The following is an 18,899-nucleotide window of genomic DNA, read 5'->3' as shown; positions in this document are numbered from 1 at the left end:
CAGAGGGACAAAAATCTGAGAGAAGAGTGAAGCTGGAGGAGAGTGAGCCATTTGCTAATCTGGGAGCAGGGCAAGGGGCTCAGGACTGGGGCAGATGGCCCAGGCAGGCAGAGAAACAAGTATGGTATGTGAGGAGCTCAGGAAACTGGAGAGAACAAAAGGAGAGACCCAAATGACTGGATTCTTAGTGAGAAAGAAAAAGAAGAAACATGCCCAATACTCTGCCCCTTTTCCTCTCAAAGTATTTGCTGAATTCTTAAGCTGTGTGGGGCAGAAGACTAAGTAGGTTGGAAGCCTCTGAGAAGCCAAAGGGATTTTTTGGTCACCTTGTGGTCCTGAGGAAACAAGAACTGGAGTTCAGGACCTCCTGGAGGGGAAGGGGCAGGGCTCAGAGAATAACCCAGTAATACGGTTTGGCTGTGTCCCCACCCAAATCTTATCTTGAATTCCCATGTGTTTTGGGAGGCACCTGGTGGGAGGTAATTGAATCATGGGGGGAGGTCTTTCCTGTGCTGTTCTTGTGATATTGAATAGGTCTCAAGAGATCTGACAGTTTTAAAAAGAGGCATTCCCCTGCACAAGCTCTCTCTCATTTATTGCCTGCAGCCATCCATGTAAGATGAGACTTGCTCCTCCTTGCCTTCTGCCATGATTGTGAGGCTTCCCTAGCCACATGGAACTCTAAGTCCAGTTAAACTTCTTTCTTTTATAAATTGCTCAGTCTTGGGTATGTCTTTATCAGCAGCATGAAAATGATCTAATACAGTAAATTGGTACCAGTAGAGTGGGGCATTGCTGAAAAGATACCTGAAAATGTGGAAGTGACTTTGGAGCTGGGTAACAGGCAGAGGTTGAAACAGTTTGGAGGGCTCATAAGAAGATAGGAAAATGTGGGAAAGTTTGGAAATTCCTAGAGACTTGTTGAATGGCTTTGACAAAAATGCTAATAGTGACAGAACAATAAGGTCCAGGCTGAGGGGGTCTCAGATGGAGATGAGGAACTTGTTGGGAACTGGAGCAAAGGTGACTTGTTACATTTTAGCAAAAAGACTGGCGGCATTTTGCCTCTGCCCTAGAGATTTGTGGAACTTTGAACTTGAGAGAGATGATTTAGGGTATCTGGCAGAAGAAATTTCTAAAAAGCAAAGCATTCAAGAGGTGACTTGGGTGCTGTTAAAAGCATTCAGTTATATAAGGGAAGCAGAGTATAAAACTTCAGAAAATTTGCAGCCTGACAATGTGATAGAAAAGAAAACCCCATTTTCTGAGCAGAAATTCAAGCTGGTGGCAGAAATGGGCATAAGTAACGAGGAGGTGTATATTAATCCCCAAGACAATGGCGAAAATGTCTCCAGGGCATGTCAGAGGTCTTCACAGCAACCTCTCCCATCACAGGCCTGGAGGTCTAGGAGGAAAAAGCAGTTTCATAGGCCAGACCCAGGGTCCCTGAGCTGTATGCAGCCTAGGGACTTGGTGCCCTGCATCCCAGCAGCTCCAGCCATGGCTGAAAGGGGCCAATTTAGAGCTTGGGCCGTAGCTTCAGAGGGTCCAAGCCTCAAGCCTTGGTAGCTTCCACATGGTGTTGAGCCTGTGAGTGCACAGAAGTCAAGAACTGAGGTTTGGGAATCTCTGCCTAGATTTCAGAAGATCTATGGAAACGCCTGGATGTCTAGGCAGAAGTTTGCTGCAGGGGCAGGGCTCTCATAGACAACCTCTGCTAGGGCAGTGCAGAAGGGAAATGTGGGGGCAGGGCCCCCACACAGAGTTCCTACTGGGGCACTGCCTAGTGGACCTGTGAGAAGAGGGCCACCATCCTCCAGACCCCAGAATGGTAGATCCACTGAAAGCCTGGACCATGCTCCTGGAAAAGCTGCAGACACTCAATGTCAGCCCATGAAAGCAGCCAGGAGGGAGGCTGTGCCCTGTAAAGCCACAAGGGCAGAGCTGCCCAAGACCACGGGAACCCACCTCTTGCATCAGTGTGACCTGGATGTGAGACATGGAGTCAAAGGAGATCATTTTGGAGCTTTAAGATTTGACCGCCCCACTGGATTTCAGACTTGCATGGGGCCTATAGCCCATTTGTTTTGGCCAATTTCTCCCATTTGAATGGCTGTATTTACCCAATGCCTGTACCCTCATTGTATCTAGGAAGCAACTAACTTGCTTTTGATTTTACAGGCTCATAGGCAGAAGGGACTTGCCTTGTCCTGGATGAGACTTTGGACTATGGACTTTTGAGTTAATGCTGAAATGAGTTAAGACTTTGGGGGACTATTGGGAAGGCATGATTGGTTTTGAAATGTGAGGACATGAGATTTGGAAGGGGCCAGGGGCAGAATGATATGGTTTAGCTGTGTCCCCACCCAAATCTCATCTTGAATTCCCATATGTTTGGGAGGGACCTGGTGGGAGGTAATTGAATCACAGGGGCAAGTCTTTCCTGTGCTGTTCTCTTGATGGTGAATAAGTCACATGAGATCTGATGGTTTTAAAAGGAGGCATTCTCCTGCACAAGCTCTCTCATTTTTTGCCTGCCACCATCCACATAAGATGTGACTTGTTCCTTCTCACCTTCCACCATGATTGTGAGGCTTCCCCAGCCACATGGAACTGTAAGTCCAATTAAGCCTCTTTCTTTTGTAAATTGTTCAGTCTTGGGTATGTCTTCATCAGCAGTGTCAAAACGGACTGATACACCCAGGCTCTGAGTTAGAGCTTTTGAAGTTTTATGCCCTAGGAGCAGGAGTAGTTAAAAAAACAAATGCTAACAGCCTTGCCAAAATTCAGTCCAGCCTCAAATCCACCAGTCCCTTATTGAACTATGGTTATCAGTCCCCACTCTATGTGCCTAGCAAAGCAGAGGATGATCTATTATCCAGAGCCTCTTAATTTTCTTAATAAATAATATTTGATATTCAATAAAAATCTACCTGGCATTCCAAGAGACAGAAACATATAACCCAATATCCAGAAAGAAAATAAAAAAACAGACAATAGAAACAGATCTACAGGTGATCCAGATATTGGAAGTACCAGAAAAAAAAGCTATGAATATGTTTAAGAGAATACAGGAGTATATTGAGACAAAAGAAGAAAAAACACGGATAAGAAATATGTTAAAAATAACCTAATGAGCATCCCACCACTGAAAAATATAATACTAAAATTAAAAATTCTGTGAGTACAATTAACCACAGATTGAAAAATGCAGAACATGGGATTAGCAAACTGGAAGGCAGGTCAATAGGAAATGCTGGGACTGAAGCACTGAAAGAAAAAAAGATGGAAACTACACAAAAGAGTGACAGAGGCATGTGGGATCCTGGAAAGGAGTCCAGGGAGGGAGGACAGAATGCGCATAAACAACAGGAGAGGAGGCAGTGGCTGAGAATTTGTCACAACTGATAAAACACATTAACCTACAGATACAAGAAGAACTGCAAACTCCAGCAGGATTCATATAAAGAAAGCTGCACTGAGACTCATCCTAGTATGACTGCTGAAATCCAAAGACAGAGGAAAATTCTTAAGAGCTGCTAGAGAAAAAAAAGACACATTATACCCAATAAGATACATGGTTGATTTATCAACAAAACTGATAGAAGACATAGACCATGGAACAGTATCTTTAAAATGCCAGAAGAAAATGATTGCCAACCTAGAATGTTTTTCCCAGCTAAAATAATTTTTAAAATAAGGGTGGACTTTTTGCTTTCAGCTCTGACATGTAAACAGCTTGGAAGTCATCATTCCCATCCTTACAACAAGAAAAAAGACAAACTGCAAATTAATGATGTTTCATAGAACCATCAGAGAAACATAAAATCTGGAGAGAGAAATGAAGACAGAGAATCACAGCCATGATCGGCTTACCTGGAGCAGAAGCCACTGAGACCAGAAACTGGTAGGGATACCTCAGAGGTAATTTTGACAAATTGCTGGAGGCTGAGTGTGAATTAGCTTGAGAGGGAGTGATTTCTAGTGGCCCTGTCTTTGGAGGAAGGGGCAGGGGGAGGGCACACTTTCATGGGCTTTCATGCCAGGAGTCCCATCAGGTTCTCAAGGCGAATATCCCCTAAAAATCCCCTTGTGTTTCAAACTCAGGCAAATTAAAGCCAAAGTATGTAGAAGTAAGTAGAAATAAAGAAATAATAAAGATAAAAGTAAAAATCAGTGAAGTAGAATATAGGCAAACAACAGAGGAAATCAATGAAACCACAGCTTGTTTTAGAAAAAGATCAATAAAAGTGATAAACCTTTTTAGCTAGACAAGTCACGAAACAAACAAAATATTTTAAAATTACCAATCAGAAGCAGAAAAGGGAAAAATCATTAAGGATATTATACCTATTTAAAGGATAATGAGGCATGAGTCTATTCTAATATGAATAAATAGTTGCATAAGTTAGTAAGTGGAAGAAAAGAGACAAATATCCCATGCAAAAGGATTCCAAATAACGCCTGTTGTTGTGGCTTGAAAGAGCTGGAGCATTGTAACTCTCCACTTCTTCCCTGAGGGCTGTGCATCATGGATTTCTTCCAAAGAAGAAAATATTTCCAATATGGAAGAGAGAGGGGAGAAAAGGAATAACTTGACAGTAGTGAAACCTCTGCCAGGTGACAAAGTCAGGGAACACACCTCAGCCAGTGACAGGTTCAGCACCAACAGTGATGAGTCATATTAATAGCAGGTGCCCTTGACAAGACGTGATGAGAAGGGCACCCGCCTCTGTGGTCTTTCTTCCAAAAACACATTACCCAGTCTAATCATGAGAAAAATATCACACGAATCCCAAATGAGGGATGCTCTACAAAATATCTGATCAGTAATCCTCAGAACTGTCAAGGCCATCAAAAACAAGGCAAGTCTAGGAAACTCTCACAGCCAAGGGGAGCCTCAGGAGACATGAAGACTCAATAGAATGTGATACCCTAGATACGATCTTAGACAGGAAAAGGACATGAAGTGAAGAGGTAAGGAAACGTGAAGAAACCAGGCATACTTGGAGAGTGTTGCCAGTACATTTGCATTTAAAGTACAAAAGGGAGGTCTTTAGGCAGAATTTAAAAATAAATCCAGGTGCAAACACAAAATGTGAGACGGAAAGAAGAGCAGCAAGAGTAAATATGTAGATTCATTTGACAAATTATTTACCACATGAAATAATAATAATGCCTCGTGAGATTTAAAATACATGTAACGCCAGGCGCTGTGGCTCACGCCTATAATCTCAGCACTTTGGGAGGCTGAGCCGGGCAGATCACCTGAGGTCAGGAGTTCGAGACCAGCCTGGCCAACATAGTGAAACCCCATCTCTACTAAAAATACAAAATTAGCCGGGCATGGTGGCAGGCACCTGTAATCCCAGCTACTTGGGAGGCTGAGGCAGGAGAATTGCTTGAACCTGGGAGGCGGAGGTTGTAGTGAGCTGAGATCATGCCACTGCATTCCAGCCTGGGCCACAGAGCAAGACTCTGTCTCAAAAGTAAATGAATAAATAAAATACATGTAAAATTAAAGTGCAAAACAACTATCACACAAAAGAGAAGAGGGGCTAAAGGGAGTATTTTAAAAACCTAGCACTGTTAGGGAAGTGGTGAACAATGATTTATATTTGACAACAGTAACGCAGGCTGCGTGTCACAGTCTCTCGTGCAGCTTCCATGAGACTAATATAAGAATGAATCAACTCATAAGCTAATAGAGAGGAAAATGAAATAACGCAACAGAGTGAGACCTTGTCTCAAAAAAAAAAAAAAAGTTGGATAATCCTAAAAGAAGGCAAAAAGGACAGAAGAAGAAACATGAGACAGCCGGGTCAAATAGAAAAAAATAAAAACATTACAATGATAGATATAAAGCCAACTATACGGATAATTAAATACGTATAGAACGGACCAAATACTTCAAGTGGAAGACTCAGACTATCAGACTGTATTTTTTTTAATTGGCTATATGCTGCCCACAAGAGACTTGGTCTCAATAAGTAAACAGATAGTTCGAAAGCAAAAGGATAGAAAAGGGTACGCCATGTGAACACTCATCAAAAGAAAGCCGAAGTGACTACATTATTATCAGATGACATAGGTCTGAAGGCAAATGGCATTCCTCTGCGTCAAGAGAGTTATGTCCTAATGATAAAGGGAACAATTCATGGGAAGTTTTAATAAATTCTAAATTTATTTGTACCCAGTAATTAGCTTCAAAGTGAATAATTCAACAGTCAACAGAATGAAGAAAGGATCTCACTAGACAAACCTACATTCGGATGGAAGACCTCAACACACTTCACTCATCACTTAATAGAGTGAGCCCACAAAAATGTGGTAAGGGGGTGGGTGCAGTGGCTCACGCCTGTAATCTCAGCACTTTGGGAGGCCGAGGCGGGTGGATCACCTGACGTCAAGAGTTTGATACCAGCCTGACTAACATGGTAAAACCCTGTCTCTACTAAAACTACAAAATTAGCCAGGTGTGGTGGCATATGCCTGTAATCCCAGCTACTCGGGAGGCTGAGACAGGAGAATCACTTGAACCCAGGAGGCGGAGATTTGCAGTGAGCCGAGATTGCTGCCATTGCACTCCAGCCTGGGCAACAAGAGCAAAATGCTGTCTGAAAAGAAAAAAAAAGAAAATTTAAAAAAATGTGGTAAGCATATAGAAGTTCTGAAGGACACAATTAATAAAATGAACCCAATTGAAATGCTGTTATGGACCGCATAATGGCATTTTGGTCAGCAGTGGACCATATACCACAGTGATGCCATAAGATGATATCATATTTGTTCTGTACCTTTTCTATGTTTAGATACACAAATACTTACCATTGTATTACAATGGCCTACACTGCGCAGTACAATACCATGCTGTACAGATCAGTAGCCTGAAAGCAATAGGTTATACCACATAGCTTAGGTGTGTAGGAGGCTATAGCACCTAGGTTTGTTGTAACCACACTCTAGGATATCTGCACAACAACCAAATCGCCTAACAATGCGTTTCTCAGAATGTGTCCCTGTCATTAAGCCACATATGACTGAATGTAGGAAACTGAGCCTCCAGTGGCAGAGAACACACGTTCTTTTCCAGCGTTTATGAGACATTTCTCAAAATTGATGGCCAGGCATGGTGGCTCACACCTATAATCCCAGTACTGCGGGAGGCTGAGGCAAGCGGATCCCTTGAGCCCAGGAGTTAAAGATCAGCCTGCGCAACATGGGGAAACCCTGTTTCTACAAAAACACACACACACAAAAATTAGCCAGGTGTAGTGGCATGCACCTGTAGTCCCAGCTACTCAGGAAGCTGAGGTGGGAGGATCGCTTCAGCCCCGGAGGTGGAGGCTATAATGTGTTGCGATGGCACCACTGCCCTCCAGTCTGGGTTACAGAGAGAGACCCTGTCCTCCCATCCCCCAAAATGACTATACGTGTTAGGTCATAATCCACACCTCAGCATATTTCAAAGGATAGACTGAAGTCATTTAGAATTTAGAATCTATTCTCCGATCACAATGGAATCAACTTTAAAATCAATCATTAAAAAAAAGCCTAGAAAATCCCAACTGTTTTGGAAATTAAATACACTTAAAAAAATAAACCATTAGAAAAAGAAAACAATCACAAGGACAATTATAAAACATTTTGAATGAAATGATATTGAAAAGATAGTATACCAAAACCTATATTAATGTGGCTAAACCTGTTCAAGCACTTACAGGGAAATGGAGAGCCACAACTGCATACACTAGAGAAATAAAGGCTGAAAATCAATGGTCTAAATTTCTAATTTTCAAGAAATTAGAAAAAGAAGAGCAAACTAAATTCAAATTAAGTGGAAGAAAATAATCAATATAACAGCAAAATTCATGAAATGTAAAACGCATATACAACAGAAAAAAATGACAACACAAATAAAGTTGTGATTTTGAAAAGACTAACAAAACTGACAGACCTCGACATCTGCCTCTGGATAGGATGGAGCAACTTATAGCAAGCAAACATTCCCAATTAAAACAACCAGAAAAGCCCACTTGATTACAAAAGTAATATTTTAAAAGGCATCTAAGGCCAGGCGAGGTGGCTCATGTCTGTAATCCCAGCACTTTGGGAGGCTGAGGCCGGTGGATCACCTGAGGTCGGGAGTTCGAGACCAGCCTGGCCAACATGGTGAAACCCCGTCTCTACTAAAAATACAAAAATTATCCGGGTGTGGTGGCGGGCACCTGTAATCCCAGCTATTTGGGAGGCTGAGGCAGGAGAATCACTTGAACCTGGGTGGGGGTGGAGTTTGCAGTGAGTAGAGATCATGCCACTTCACTCCAGCCTGGGCGACAGAGCAAAACTCCATCTCAAAAAATAAAATAATAAAATAAAATAAAATAAAACAAAAGGCATCAGAGAGCAACGAGGACTAAAGGGAGTAAAACTCCAAGGCAGGGGAACCTTTCAGAGGCAACCTAGGGATGTGTGAACAGCTGGTGATTGTCGGGGTGGACATTAAACAGAGAAATTGGGTTGGTCCAGGCAGAGGCCACTCCCTCACTGTGAGTTATGTGGCCCTGGAGTGGCAAAATTGGAGACCCGAGTGGGCCCAAGTCATGACTGGTTTCCCTTTGCAGACAGGAGCCGAACTCTGCAAGGATGGAAGTCCACACACTTTCGTGGTACGCAGGGGATTGAAGCCCAGGGAGGAAGGCCCTGAGAACACAAAAATGAGCACCTGGAGAGCCCTAGAGTGGGGGTCAGCTGAGGCTGCGGCTGCTTTCACCCTCAGGGAACGCGCCCTTCGGGCCACAGCTGGATGCCAAGAGAATCTGGCCACGGCCTCGGCGGAATGGCATTGCTGGAGGATGGAGGAGTAAGTAACAACTTCTGAAGGTTGTGTGGGGCTTGGACTGACAAAACTGAAGATGTGAGGGACCTCCGGCACAAAGCTGGTCATCCCCTTAAAATATCCACAGAATTAAGAGGCTGTTTGGAACAGGAAGCTCAAGAACTAAACCTATTCACTCCTCCCCCAACACACACCAGCTGCCCTCAGTAATGTGAGGCTGTCACCGGTTTCTCTAGGTGTTTCCTTAGCCCCTGAACAAGGATGGAGAACCTTTGCTCCGTGTGCTGAACCTGACTAGGCCTCACAGCAAGCCTCAGGAACTCCTGCTGTGCAGACAGCAGCCAAAACACAATGATGTCAGAGGCCCTTGCCTGTGGTACCCCTAATCCAGCACACGCGGGAGAAAACTCCGTGAGGATTTCTTGTGCACTCTCTCTGGGTCTCTGGTGCTGTGTGGGTGTATCTGTGACTTTTACTGTTTGTCCCTCTTATTATTCTCTTATTTTTGTGTTTTTCCCCCTCACATAACTGATGTGATACATAACAAAGAGCTTTGAGAATATCTGTTTCCTTTACCAGAGCTACATGCTCCTAACAGAAGATTTACAACCAGAGGAATACAAATATTTAATATTTGACTTAAACAAAAATCTAATTCAGCTGGGCGTGGTGGCTCACACCTGTAATCCCAGCACTTTCGGAGGCTGAGGTGGGTGGATCACTTGAGCCCGGGTGTTTGTGACCAGCCTGGGCAATATAGTGAGACCTCATCTCTACAAAATAATGTAAAAATTATCCGGGTGTGGTGGTGCATGCCCGTGGTCCCAGCTACTCAGGAGGCTGAGGTGGCAGGATTGCTTGAGCCTGGGAGGTCAAGGCTGCAGTGAGCCCTGATCATGCCACTGCATTCCAGCCTGGATGACAGGGTGATACCCTGTCTCAAAAAAAAAAAAAAAAATCTAATTCACTCCGTTACCATAATCATTTAGTTTGCTTATCCCACCAAGAGTTATGAGCTGACCAACTGTGTTCATGGGGCATGTTTTAGATTGGGTCTGTGTCCCCAAGGTGGGAAAGAATATTTGAGGGGAATTCACGGTAGTGAGTAAAGAGCAGGCAAATTCTCTGGATATGTGAGTTTCATCAGCAGCCGAAGGGAGGAAGTGCTCTGCACAGAGGAAGAAGGAAAGCACATCTCAGGCTAAGCCAGGTGAGACGTCCCTGCCTTAGAGCAGGCACAGGAGAAAGGAGCTGATATCTGGGACACGGGGTTGGGCTGTTCCAGACTCCGGCTCCCTACTGCATGTCTCACGGGCCCTGAGCAAGCTTGCTGATGAGCTCTGCAGCTCCGCATCGGTCTCCAGAGGCCGAGGTGGGGTCTCCAGAGGTGGTACTAAGAACAACAGTGAGCTGAACAATGTCCAATGTGTTCACAGAGAATGAAGAAATCAGACACAGCCAATTACAAGAAGCTGGGATGATCAAGCTGTCCTCAAATTCCTGATAGATTGTACAGCTCAATTAGTCTGATGACTCAATTAAACTAATGTTAGCCCATGTGTCGTTGGGTATTTTGTCATGTTATGTTCCCCGTGGGTCACTGGCCCAAAGCAACAAAATCATTTCCCCTGGTGTCAGAAACTGCACCTTCTGCTACATCCCCATTCCCCATGTGCCTGGTGCCATGCTAACTGTACAACAGGCACCTCAAAATGCCTACTGAGAGAGAGGGTGGCAGACAGCTACATTTGCCCACCTGATACATATTTCCTCCTTCTCCCATGGGAACACAACCTTGCTTTTTCCGTACTAGTAATGCACCCAGCCCGAAATTTTTGTATATAGATATAAAATAAGTATACACATTTTATATATTTATAACATTATATACTTATAATTATATATATATTTTTTCCAACCCCCCTTATAGATAGGTATGGCCACATAACACAGTCCTGGTCAATAAAATGTGAGTGGAAACTTCCGGGAGGAGTATCTAAGAAAGAACTTTTAAAAAAGAAAGACCTGGCTGGCTCAAGCGCCTTGCCCTTCACTTCTCCCCATCTTTGTGCCCGAAACATCTGGAGTGGCTGGTGCTCTGGCAGCTAGCCTGCATGCATGAAGAATGTACCTGGAGCTGTGGAAAGCTAAAAGCAACCAGGGTGTCTGATGACATGCTGCACTGGCCCTATAGCAGCAATATCTGGACTCCTGTTCTCAGAGATAAAAATAAACACCTCTGTTATTTAAACCACTGTTTTGTGGGTTTTCTGCTAATTCAACATATGAAGAAAAGGGAGAGGGGAAGAGAAACGATTCAGAGAAAGAATATAAAGGTTCCAGATCACCCTAAAGTTTTCTGCCAACTTCACCAGTTCTTACTTGATATTTACATAAAATGACACATTTAAAAATATACCAGAGTCAGCTGGGTGCAGTGGCTCACATCTGTAATCCCAGCACTTTGGGAAGCCAACACAGGAGGATTTCTTGAGCCCAGGAGTTCAAGAGTGGCCGGGGCAACATAGTGAGACCTCATCTCTATAAAAAAATTTTTATACTGTTGTGGGGTGGGGGGAGGGGGGAGGGACAGCATTAGGAGATATACCTAATGCTAAATGACGAGTTAATGGGTGCAGGAAATCAACATGGCACATGGATACATATGTAACAAACATGCACATTGTGCACATGTACCCTAAAACCTAAAGTATAAAAAAAAAAAAATTTTTTTTAAATTATTCAGGCCTGGTGGCGTGCACTGTAGTTCCAGCTACTTGGGAGGCTGCAGTGGGAGGATCACTTCAGCCCAGGAGATTGAGGCTGCAGTGAGCATGATTGCACCACTACACTCCAGCCTGGGCGACAAAGTGAGATCTTGCCTCTAAATAAATAAATAAATAAATAAAATGCAAAAGTCAAAGAGGGCCATTTTCTTTGGTGGAGAAGTTCAGAACATCGTTATGTTAAGTGTCAAAGGACAGACCATGAGGTGAATGGTCAGAGCAACGAAAGGAGACAGGGTTTCCTGGGAGAGGGAATCCGCATCACAGGGTTGCTGTGAGAAATGATTCCAACCACCCAGAACAGGTCTAGACAATTCCAGAAAGAATAGCGCCCTTCTCCTTCCCCTCCTCATGGTAGGTATCACACATCCAACCATGGAAAGCACATGGTGTTCATCCACCCCTAGTGAGCTCTGCCTCCACCAGGAGGCATGCGTCCACTCAGCATGCTGTCCTGCTAATTCACATGAATCAGAAGCTCTGCCATGTCTTATAGTAAACAGGAAAGAGGGGAGAAGACAAAGTCTTATTGATAGTTAATAAATATAGTTCATAGAGTTGGCTGGGCACGGCAGCACGCCTGTAATCCCAGCACTCTGGGAGGCCGAGGCAGGTGGATCACCTGAGGTCAGGAGTTCGAGACCAGCCTGACCAATATGGTGAAAACCAGTCTCTACTAAAAATACAAAAATTAGCCAGGCACGGTTAGCCAATATGGTAAAAACCTGTCTACTAAAAATATAAAAATTAGCCAGGCGCCTGTAGTCCCAGCTACTCAAGAGGCTGAGATAGGAAAATTACTTGAACCCAGGAGGCAGAGGTTGCAGTGAGCCAAGATCACGCCACTGCACTCCAGCCTGGGTGACAGAGTGAGACTCCATATCAAAATAATAATAATAATAATTTATAGAGTAGACAGAATCTTTCTGGCCACAATGGTGAGGACTCATGACAGTGATCTCAGCAGCAACAATGCAGGGACTTGGATCTGGGGACCCACAGGGCCCCATCCACCTGCAGACTCTATTTCTGACATTCTCCCTAATTGATCCGGGGTAGGCAGCCACTCTCTGCCATGGCACAGGGAAGGAGATGGCTGGTGGGAATAAATAATTAGCACTTCTAATTTACAGTATGAGGTTACCAGCCAACATCTAAGTGCAGCCTCTGTTTAAATGATGAACAACAGCACGCATGCTCAGGCAGGCAACCTGAAGTTTGTGACATAGACCTTCACTCCCACTTCCTCAGGGACAAACCTTCACAACCATTTTGCTATACTAATTGGGGTTACACACAAGATGTAGGGGAAGAGGAGGGCAAGAACATTGTATATCCATGACCAAAAGGACAGGAAGAATTAAAAAGCATTGTTATTAAAATTAATGTCCTTCTCACTAAACTCTGAGGCCAGATACTACCTTGAAACACACGGCCATCAATTACTCAGCAAACCCAGTCTACCCAGCAAGCCAGAATTATGCCAGAATTACACCGGGTAAGCCTCTACTACACGCAGCAAGCCTGCGGTACATCCTGCAAGCCTGTTCACATCCAGCAAGCCTATCTCACACCTGCCAGGCCCACATTACACCCAGCAAGGGTCTGAGTCTGACACAGACAGACATGAATTCAAGTCCAAGTTCTTGAACAGCTTAACAGCTGAACAACACTGAGCCAGTATCATAGGTCCTAAGCTTTGGTCTCCTTGTTTGTGAAATGCGTATACTCTATACTTACAGGCTTCCTGTGAGGAGCAGAAATAACATATGTAAAGCAAATTCCACATACCTGAATATTGGAGGGGCTCAGTCCACGGTAGGTGCAGCTATCACATCACCATCATCGTTATTATTCCAGCAATGACGATCATCATCATTGTAATTACTATTGCTGTTATTGCCATTACAAAATTACTATTGTCCTTTATACTTAAAGCTCTCTTGAGAAGTCAATTCCAAAGGCTTCTGCACCACTGAAATTCGACATTCCCAAGCCTTTATCATCTGGAAGCCTTACATCCGGTCTAACCTAAATCCTTTCTTTCCACTGTATAAGCCCATGATATTTCTAGCTCTGATTTCACCAGTAGTAGAAAAAAGCCATTTACCCTGATCTATAAACAATCTCTGCCAGTAACGATGACAATTTATATTTACATAATGCTTTATAGCTTATGAAGTGCAAACCCAGGTCCATAGTAGCCTGACTGTTGAAAATCACCCCACAGTTCTTGATCTTCAAAGATGGTGACAAGAGGACTTTCCCAAAGGTTAAACCAAACAAATTACTAGGAGGAAAACCAGTGCAAACAGGCCTAACTGTGTTCACAGCAAATTGATTGTTACTTTTCATGATAAAACACAACATATCAGTTTGTTATGGTCTGAATGTTTGTGTCTCCCCCAAATTCATATGTTTAGACCCTAACTTCCAATGTGAATGGGATTAGAGCCCATATAAAAGAAACCCCAGAGAGCTCTCTTGCCCTCTTGCTGCCGTGAGAAGTCTGCAGTGTACCACCCAGAAGAAGGCCCTTGCCAGAGCCCCAGCATGCTGGCACCTGAGCCTGGACTTCCAGCCTCCGGAATTGTGAGAGAGAAATTTCCACGATCTGCAAGCCACCGAGTCCATGGTACTTTGGTAAAGCTGCCCAAACTGGCTACGGCAAAGTCCTTGCTGGGTTTCTGCTTTTCCTTTCTCCTCCCTGTGGGGAGCAGGCAGCAGGGAGGTCTCTGCAAAGCCCACAGATAGGCAAGAGGAAGGGGTAGGAGCAGGCTGGTTGCCACCATGGACCTTCGGGGTCGGCCAGCACCCAGAGTAATTCATGGGGCAGAGAAGAGCACGGGGGTTGGAGGGCACTGCCCCAGACAGGTGTAGGAGCCAGCTTCACATGTGGGAATGCCCACGTTCATCAGTCCTCAGGGTGGCATTCATTTAGGACTGCACTGGGGATGCCAAGTACTCTTCACATTCATTCATTCAATACATGCTCACTGGGCCCTACTACGTGCAAAGCACTTGGGGAGCAGCACTACACAAAAGAGATCAAATGTCAACCTTTGGAGCATATTTTATAATACGGGAGGGCAAGCAAACAGACAGAATGCAGAAACAAATGAGAGATGTGGTGAGTGCCGTGCAATACACGACACAGGTGCTGTGGACAGGAAACAAGATGGAGGAGGTGAAGGTGAGGAGGGGGGACTGCATTTGCAATAGGAATGTCAGGGTCACCTTGGTGGAGGAAGAGCAGTTGAACAGAGACTTGAAGGAGGCGAGGGGAGAGCCATGCAGTTACCCAAGGAGCCGCAATCTTGGCAGAGGGCATGGCCAGTGCCAAGGAAGAGCCAGCCTGTGTCTGAGGAGAGAGGAAGCTGATGTGGCTGGAGTTTCTTGAGCAAGGGGAGGATGACCAGAGCTGAGGTCAGGGAGGTGGTTGGACCATGCAGGGTCTCCTAGGCCAGGCTCGGGCCCTGGTTTGTGTTTGAGGAGCCCTCGGTGGGCTCCAGTGAGGGGTTGCTCTGGCTGCTGGGTTGACAATGAACTGTGGCATGGCCAGGGTGGAAGCAGGGAGGCAGTGAAGGGGCTGCTGTGATAATCACATGAGAGATGCTGGGGGGAGCAGTGGAGTGGGGTCATCTATTCTGGAACTATCTGGAAGGGAGCCAACAGGCTTTGTTGGTGAATTGGATGTGGGTACAAGAGGAAGAGGAGACTCAGTAAAGACGACTAGATTCTAGGCCTGAGCAACTGGGAAAAAAAGGTTGTCTTTGACTGAGAACAGGAAGGATGTGGACGGAGCGGCCCCTCTTTGGCTGTGCCCACATGGAGAAGGCAGGTAGACAGGTAGGTGCATGAGACTGACATTCAGGAGTTGCTCTGGGACATGAACTCAGGACATGCTGGTTTATCAATGGCAGGTACAACCGGAAGCCAGAAGAACCTGCAACTGAGCTGATGACCCAAAGTTGTTCTCAGGTGACAGAAGGATGGGCCAGGTAAGGAGCTGCTCTTGGACTCAGATCACAGGTGTTAGTCTCTGCCTTACCACCATCTACTGCCACTTCTCTAACATAGTCACCTTCCACTCTGAAAAACCAGGGGCAGACTAGGGATTATTAGTTTCCCATGAATTTCTGAACTCACTTTAAGAATCAAGAATGCAGAGCATTGTGAGAGTTCAAGCTCATTATGCATTATGGGCAAGGACCTGTGCCACGTAGCTCAGGGTGAAATAAAATCTAGGACAAAGGGCCCTGCATGGGCAGGGATGGAGGGAGTCAGATTGGCACTCATTTAGTTTTCAGCCCCTGAAATTCAGCTCCCATGACTACCACTCACTCCATTGAAACTGCTCTCATCAAAATCATCAATGACTGGTTATCGGCCACCTGGTCCCCAAATCAGAAATCCGGGAATGTCTTTAAACATTTCCTCTGCCTTATTCCCTTCTTTCTTTCTTTTTGAGACTGAGTCTTGCTCTGTCACCCAGGCTGGAGCGGCACAATCTCAGCTCACTGCAACTTCCACCTCCTGGGTTCCAGCAATTCTCCCGCCTCAGCCTCCTGAGTACCTGGGATTACAGGCATGCGTGACCACACCTGGCTAATTTTTGTATTTTTAGTAGAGATGGGGTTTCACCACATTGGCTAGGCTGGTCTTGAACTCCTGACCTCACGTGATCCACCTGCCTTGGCCTCCCAAAGTTCTGGGATTACAGGCATGAGCCACTGCACCTAGCCTATTCCCTTATGTCTTATGCCCTATCCCTCACTTCCTATCCTCAACTCCTTATTTCTGAGTCCTTCTTGAATCTATTCTCCTGGCTCTCCCCATATGCTCATACAACAAAGGACCTCCACGTCTTGTCTTGTTCTGGCTGGGGAGGGGAGAGGGTCTGGACTATTTCAGTAGCTACCTAATCCCATTTCTGTGCCTCTAGCCCTGCTCCGTCCTCCAGTCCATGCTCCTCCGTGATGCCGCATTCTGGAGGCTTAGAAATAAGACCCATAAAAAGCCCATTCCAATGCCCGGCAGTGGGGCAGGCACTGGATGAAGGGGCCACTAATGTAATTATTCTCTTCTTGGAAATATATTTCATTGCCTTCTTCTAAATTTGTCCACATGGACACTGCTACATATTAACTGAAATGCTTTCCTTAAAAATAGCTGAGGATGATTAGCTAGAGGGATCGTAATAGGAATTTTAAGCAATCATTTAAATTAATTCCTGAGAAGTCTATGCAGAACCCTTCAAGCTGAGCCCTTTCTGGCAGAAACTCACCAGTTCCCATAAGCACATGCAAATCAGCACTCTGAGTTTCCCATATTTCACTGCCAGATTGTTTTTTTTTTTTTCGTTCTAGAGGAACAAACCACAGCTCTGTGATTGGAAACTCTCCACTGGCAGGCAGGGGCCGGAGTGGCTTTGTACTCCCACCCGCAGGCTGCCCCATGATGCACAGTGCCAGGTATGGAGCAGATAGCCAAACCGCATCAAAAAATGCTTCTGATATGTAAAAGTTTAAATACCAAAAGCTGGCCACATCCATATTGAAAGTATTCTCTAAGAAATGTGCCAATGACAATTTTTTGGCCAAAAAAAAAAAATCCTTTTAAATTGTTGAAAGATGCCTAGAAATGGATCTGCTGTGTCCTGGGATAAGCCATTGTCCTTTAAAGTATGTTAGTATAAGAAAACAACTGAACTTCTGCAGGAAAGAAACGAAGAGAAGCCCATTCTCCTACCTTCTTAAAGTCATGCACATTAATTTTTCCATTAGGCTCCTTGCTGAAGTCAAGAAATCTTTTTTTGAATGCCGGGTCCTGCTGCTGTATACACTTTTTGAATTTTTCAATCACTTCTTCTGTGGTCATCTTCTTGGTCAGGGTGGTTTTATCCTCCGTGGGCTTGGTTCTAAAATCACAAGCAGGCATTTAGAGCCGGTGTCAACTGCCACAGGCAGGGTGCTTCCTCCAGACTGCAGCCATTCCCATGTAACCCATGACAGTAAGTTTTCCCATCCTCGGTTCACTAGCTGGGAAGGGCGGAGTGACTCAGGGGCTTCTTACCCTCCCCTGGCTGGTAGGTTCCAGGGCCAGAACTGGAGGTCCCCAGGACAGTGTCCAAGTGAAAGCCTGTGTACAGTGGCAGGCTGGGGACAGGGGAACTTGAAGGGAGAGAATATTATGGTCCTCAAGATTTTCAATTATGCTTTGAGCTGGCCGAAGGTGGCATGTGACCGGGCACACAGGGTTGAAAAAGGATATTTTTTGTGAAGTGGAAAAATTTAAAGTCAGAGCCCATTAGAAAGCTTTAAATGAAAGAAATAGGCTGTTTTGTGGTAACTAGATCAAGGAAGTCATCAAACATCCATGGAAATGAAGGGAAGTCCACAGTTACTCCATAAATCAACTTGATTTATAAAATACAAATTGAATGTGCTGTTCTGTGAGTCTCAGCGTGGATGTGTCTGAGCGTGTGGGCGTGGGTGTTCGGAGGACAGTTATTTCCTCAGCTCTCTGGAAGTCTCTTGGGCCCCATATTTTTGAGGAAAAAAAAGCCCTGAGACAGTCACGGAGAATGGACTTCTATTCCTTCCCCACTGTATCTCTTGATTTTTAAGAGCTCTCTGGGAAAGCTACATTTTATGAAATGTTTAATTGCCATTGCTTCTTTCACCAGTTTTAGGAAGCAAACATATCTTATCATGGAATATTTAACCCATCTCTTAAAATACCATATTTATGCCCATTTATAAAGCTGCTACTACTGAAAAGCCCAGGTATTCAAATTTAATTAGCATATCATTAAAATATTCCCACTGATCTTCACTTAAGAACCTTTTAAAAGGGCTATGACAAAGTGAAGTCTGCTGAATAGTTCTACATTTTACCTTTCATTATGAATTTATTATAAGCTATGAATGAGCAAGTTAAAATAATATCTTTTCATTAAACTAAACCTATATTTTTTAAATGAAGAAGAGCTAGAATATTCATCGGGCTAATTTTTTATAGATTTACTAAGTATGTTTTATTGTTACAATTCAATTTGGAAATCAGTTTAATCATTCTACCATTCATATTAAAAAATGTTAACTGGTTTAATGGATGTGTGTTGCAATAAATATTAAATAGTGGTAAGGAACCTAAGTTTCTGGAAGAGAGTAAATGTGAATGCAGGTATGTAATAGAGAAGTTACAGACTGTCTCTGGGAGTCAGGAGTCCCGGATTCTTCACCCAGGCCAGCCACTAAGTTTGTGAGCCA

General features: G+C 44.4%; 1 protein-coding gene across 1 annotated transcript in view; it reads right to left on the bottom strand.

Moving 5' to 3' along the window:
- EFCAB6 (EF-hand calcium binding domain 6) overlaps positions 1 to 18,899 on the bottom strand; it is a 295,381-nt gene that overhangs the window by 124,055 nt on the left and 152,427 nt on the right. The window contains exon 16 of the mRNA XM_030815402.1: positions 17,377 to 17,545. Coding sequence (XP_030671262.1) covers positions 17,377 to 17,545 — 169 coding nt within the window. The remainder of the gene's footprint in view (positions 1 to 17,376; positions 17,546 to 18,899) is intronic.

This window comes from Nomascus leucogenys, chromosome 7b, assembly GCF_006542625.1.
Source record: "Nomascus leucogenys isolate Asia chromosome 7b, Asia_NLE_v1, whole genome shotgun sequence".
NCBI classification, from domain to species: Eukaryota; Metazoa; Chordata; class Mammalia; order Primates; family Hylobatidae; genus Nomascus; species Nomascus leucogenys.
This window is presented reverse-complemented; position numbering and strand designations above follow the sequence as displayed.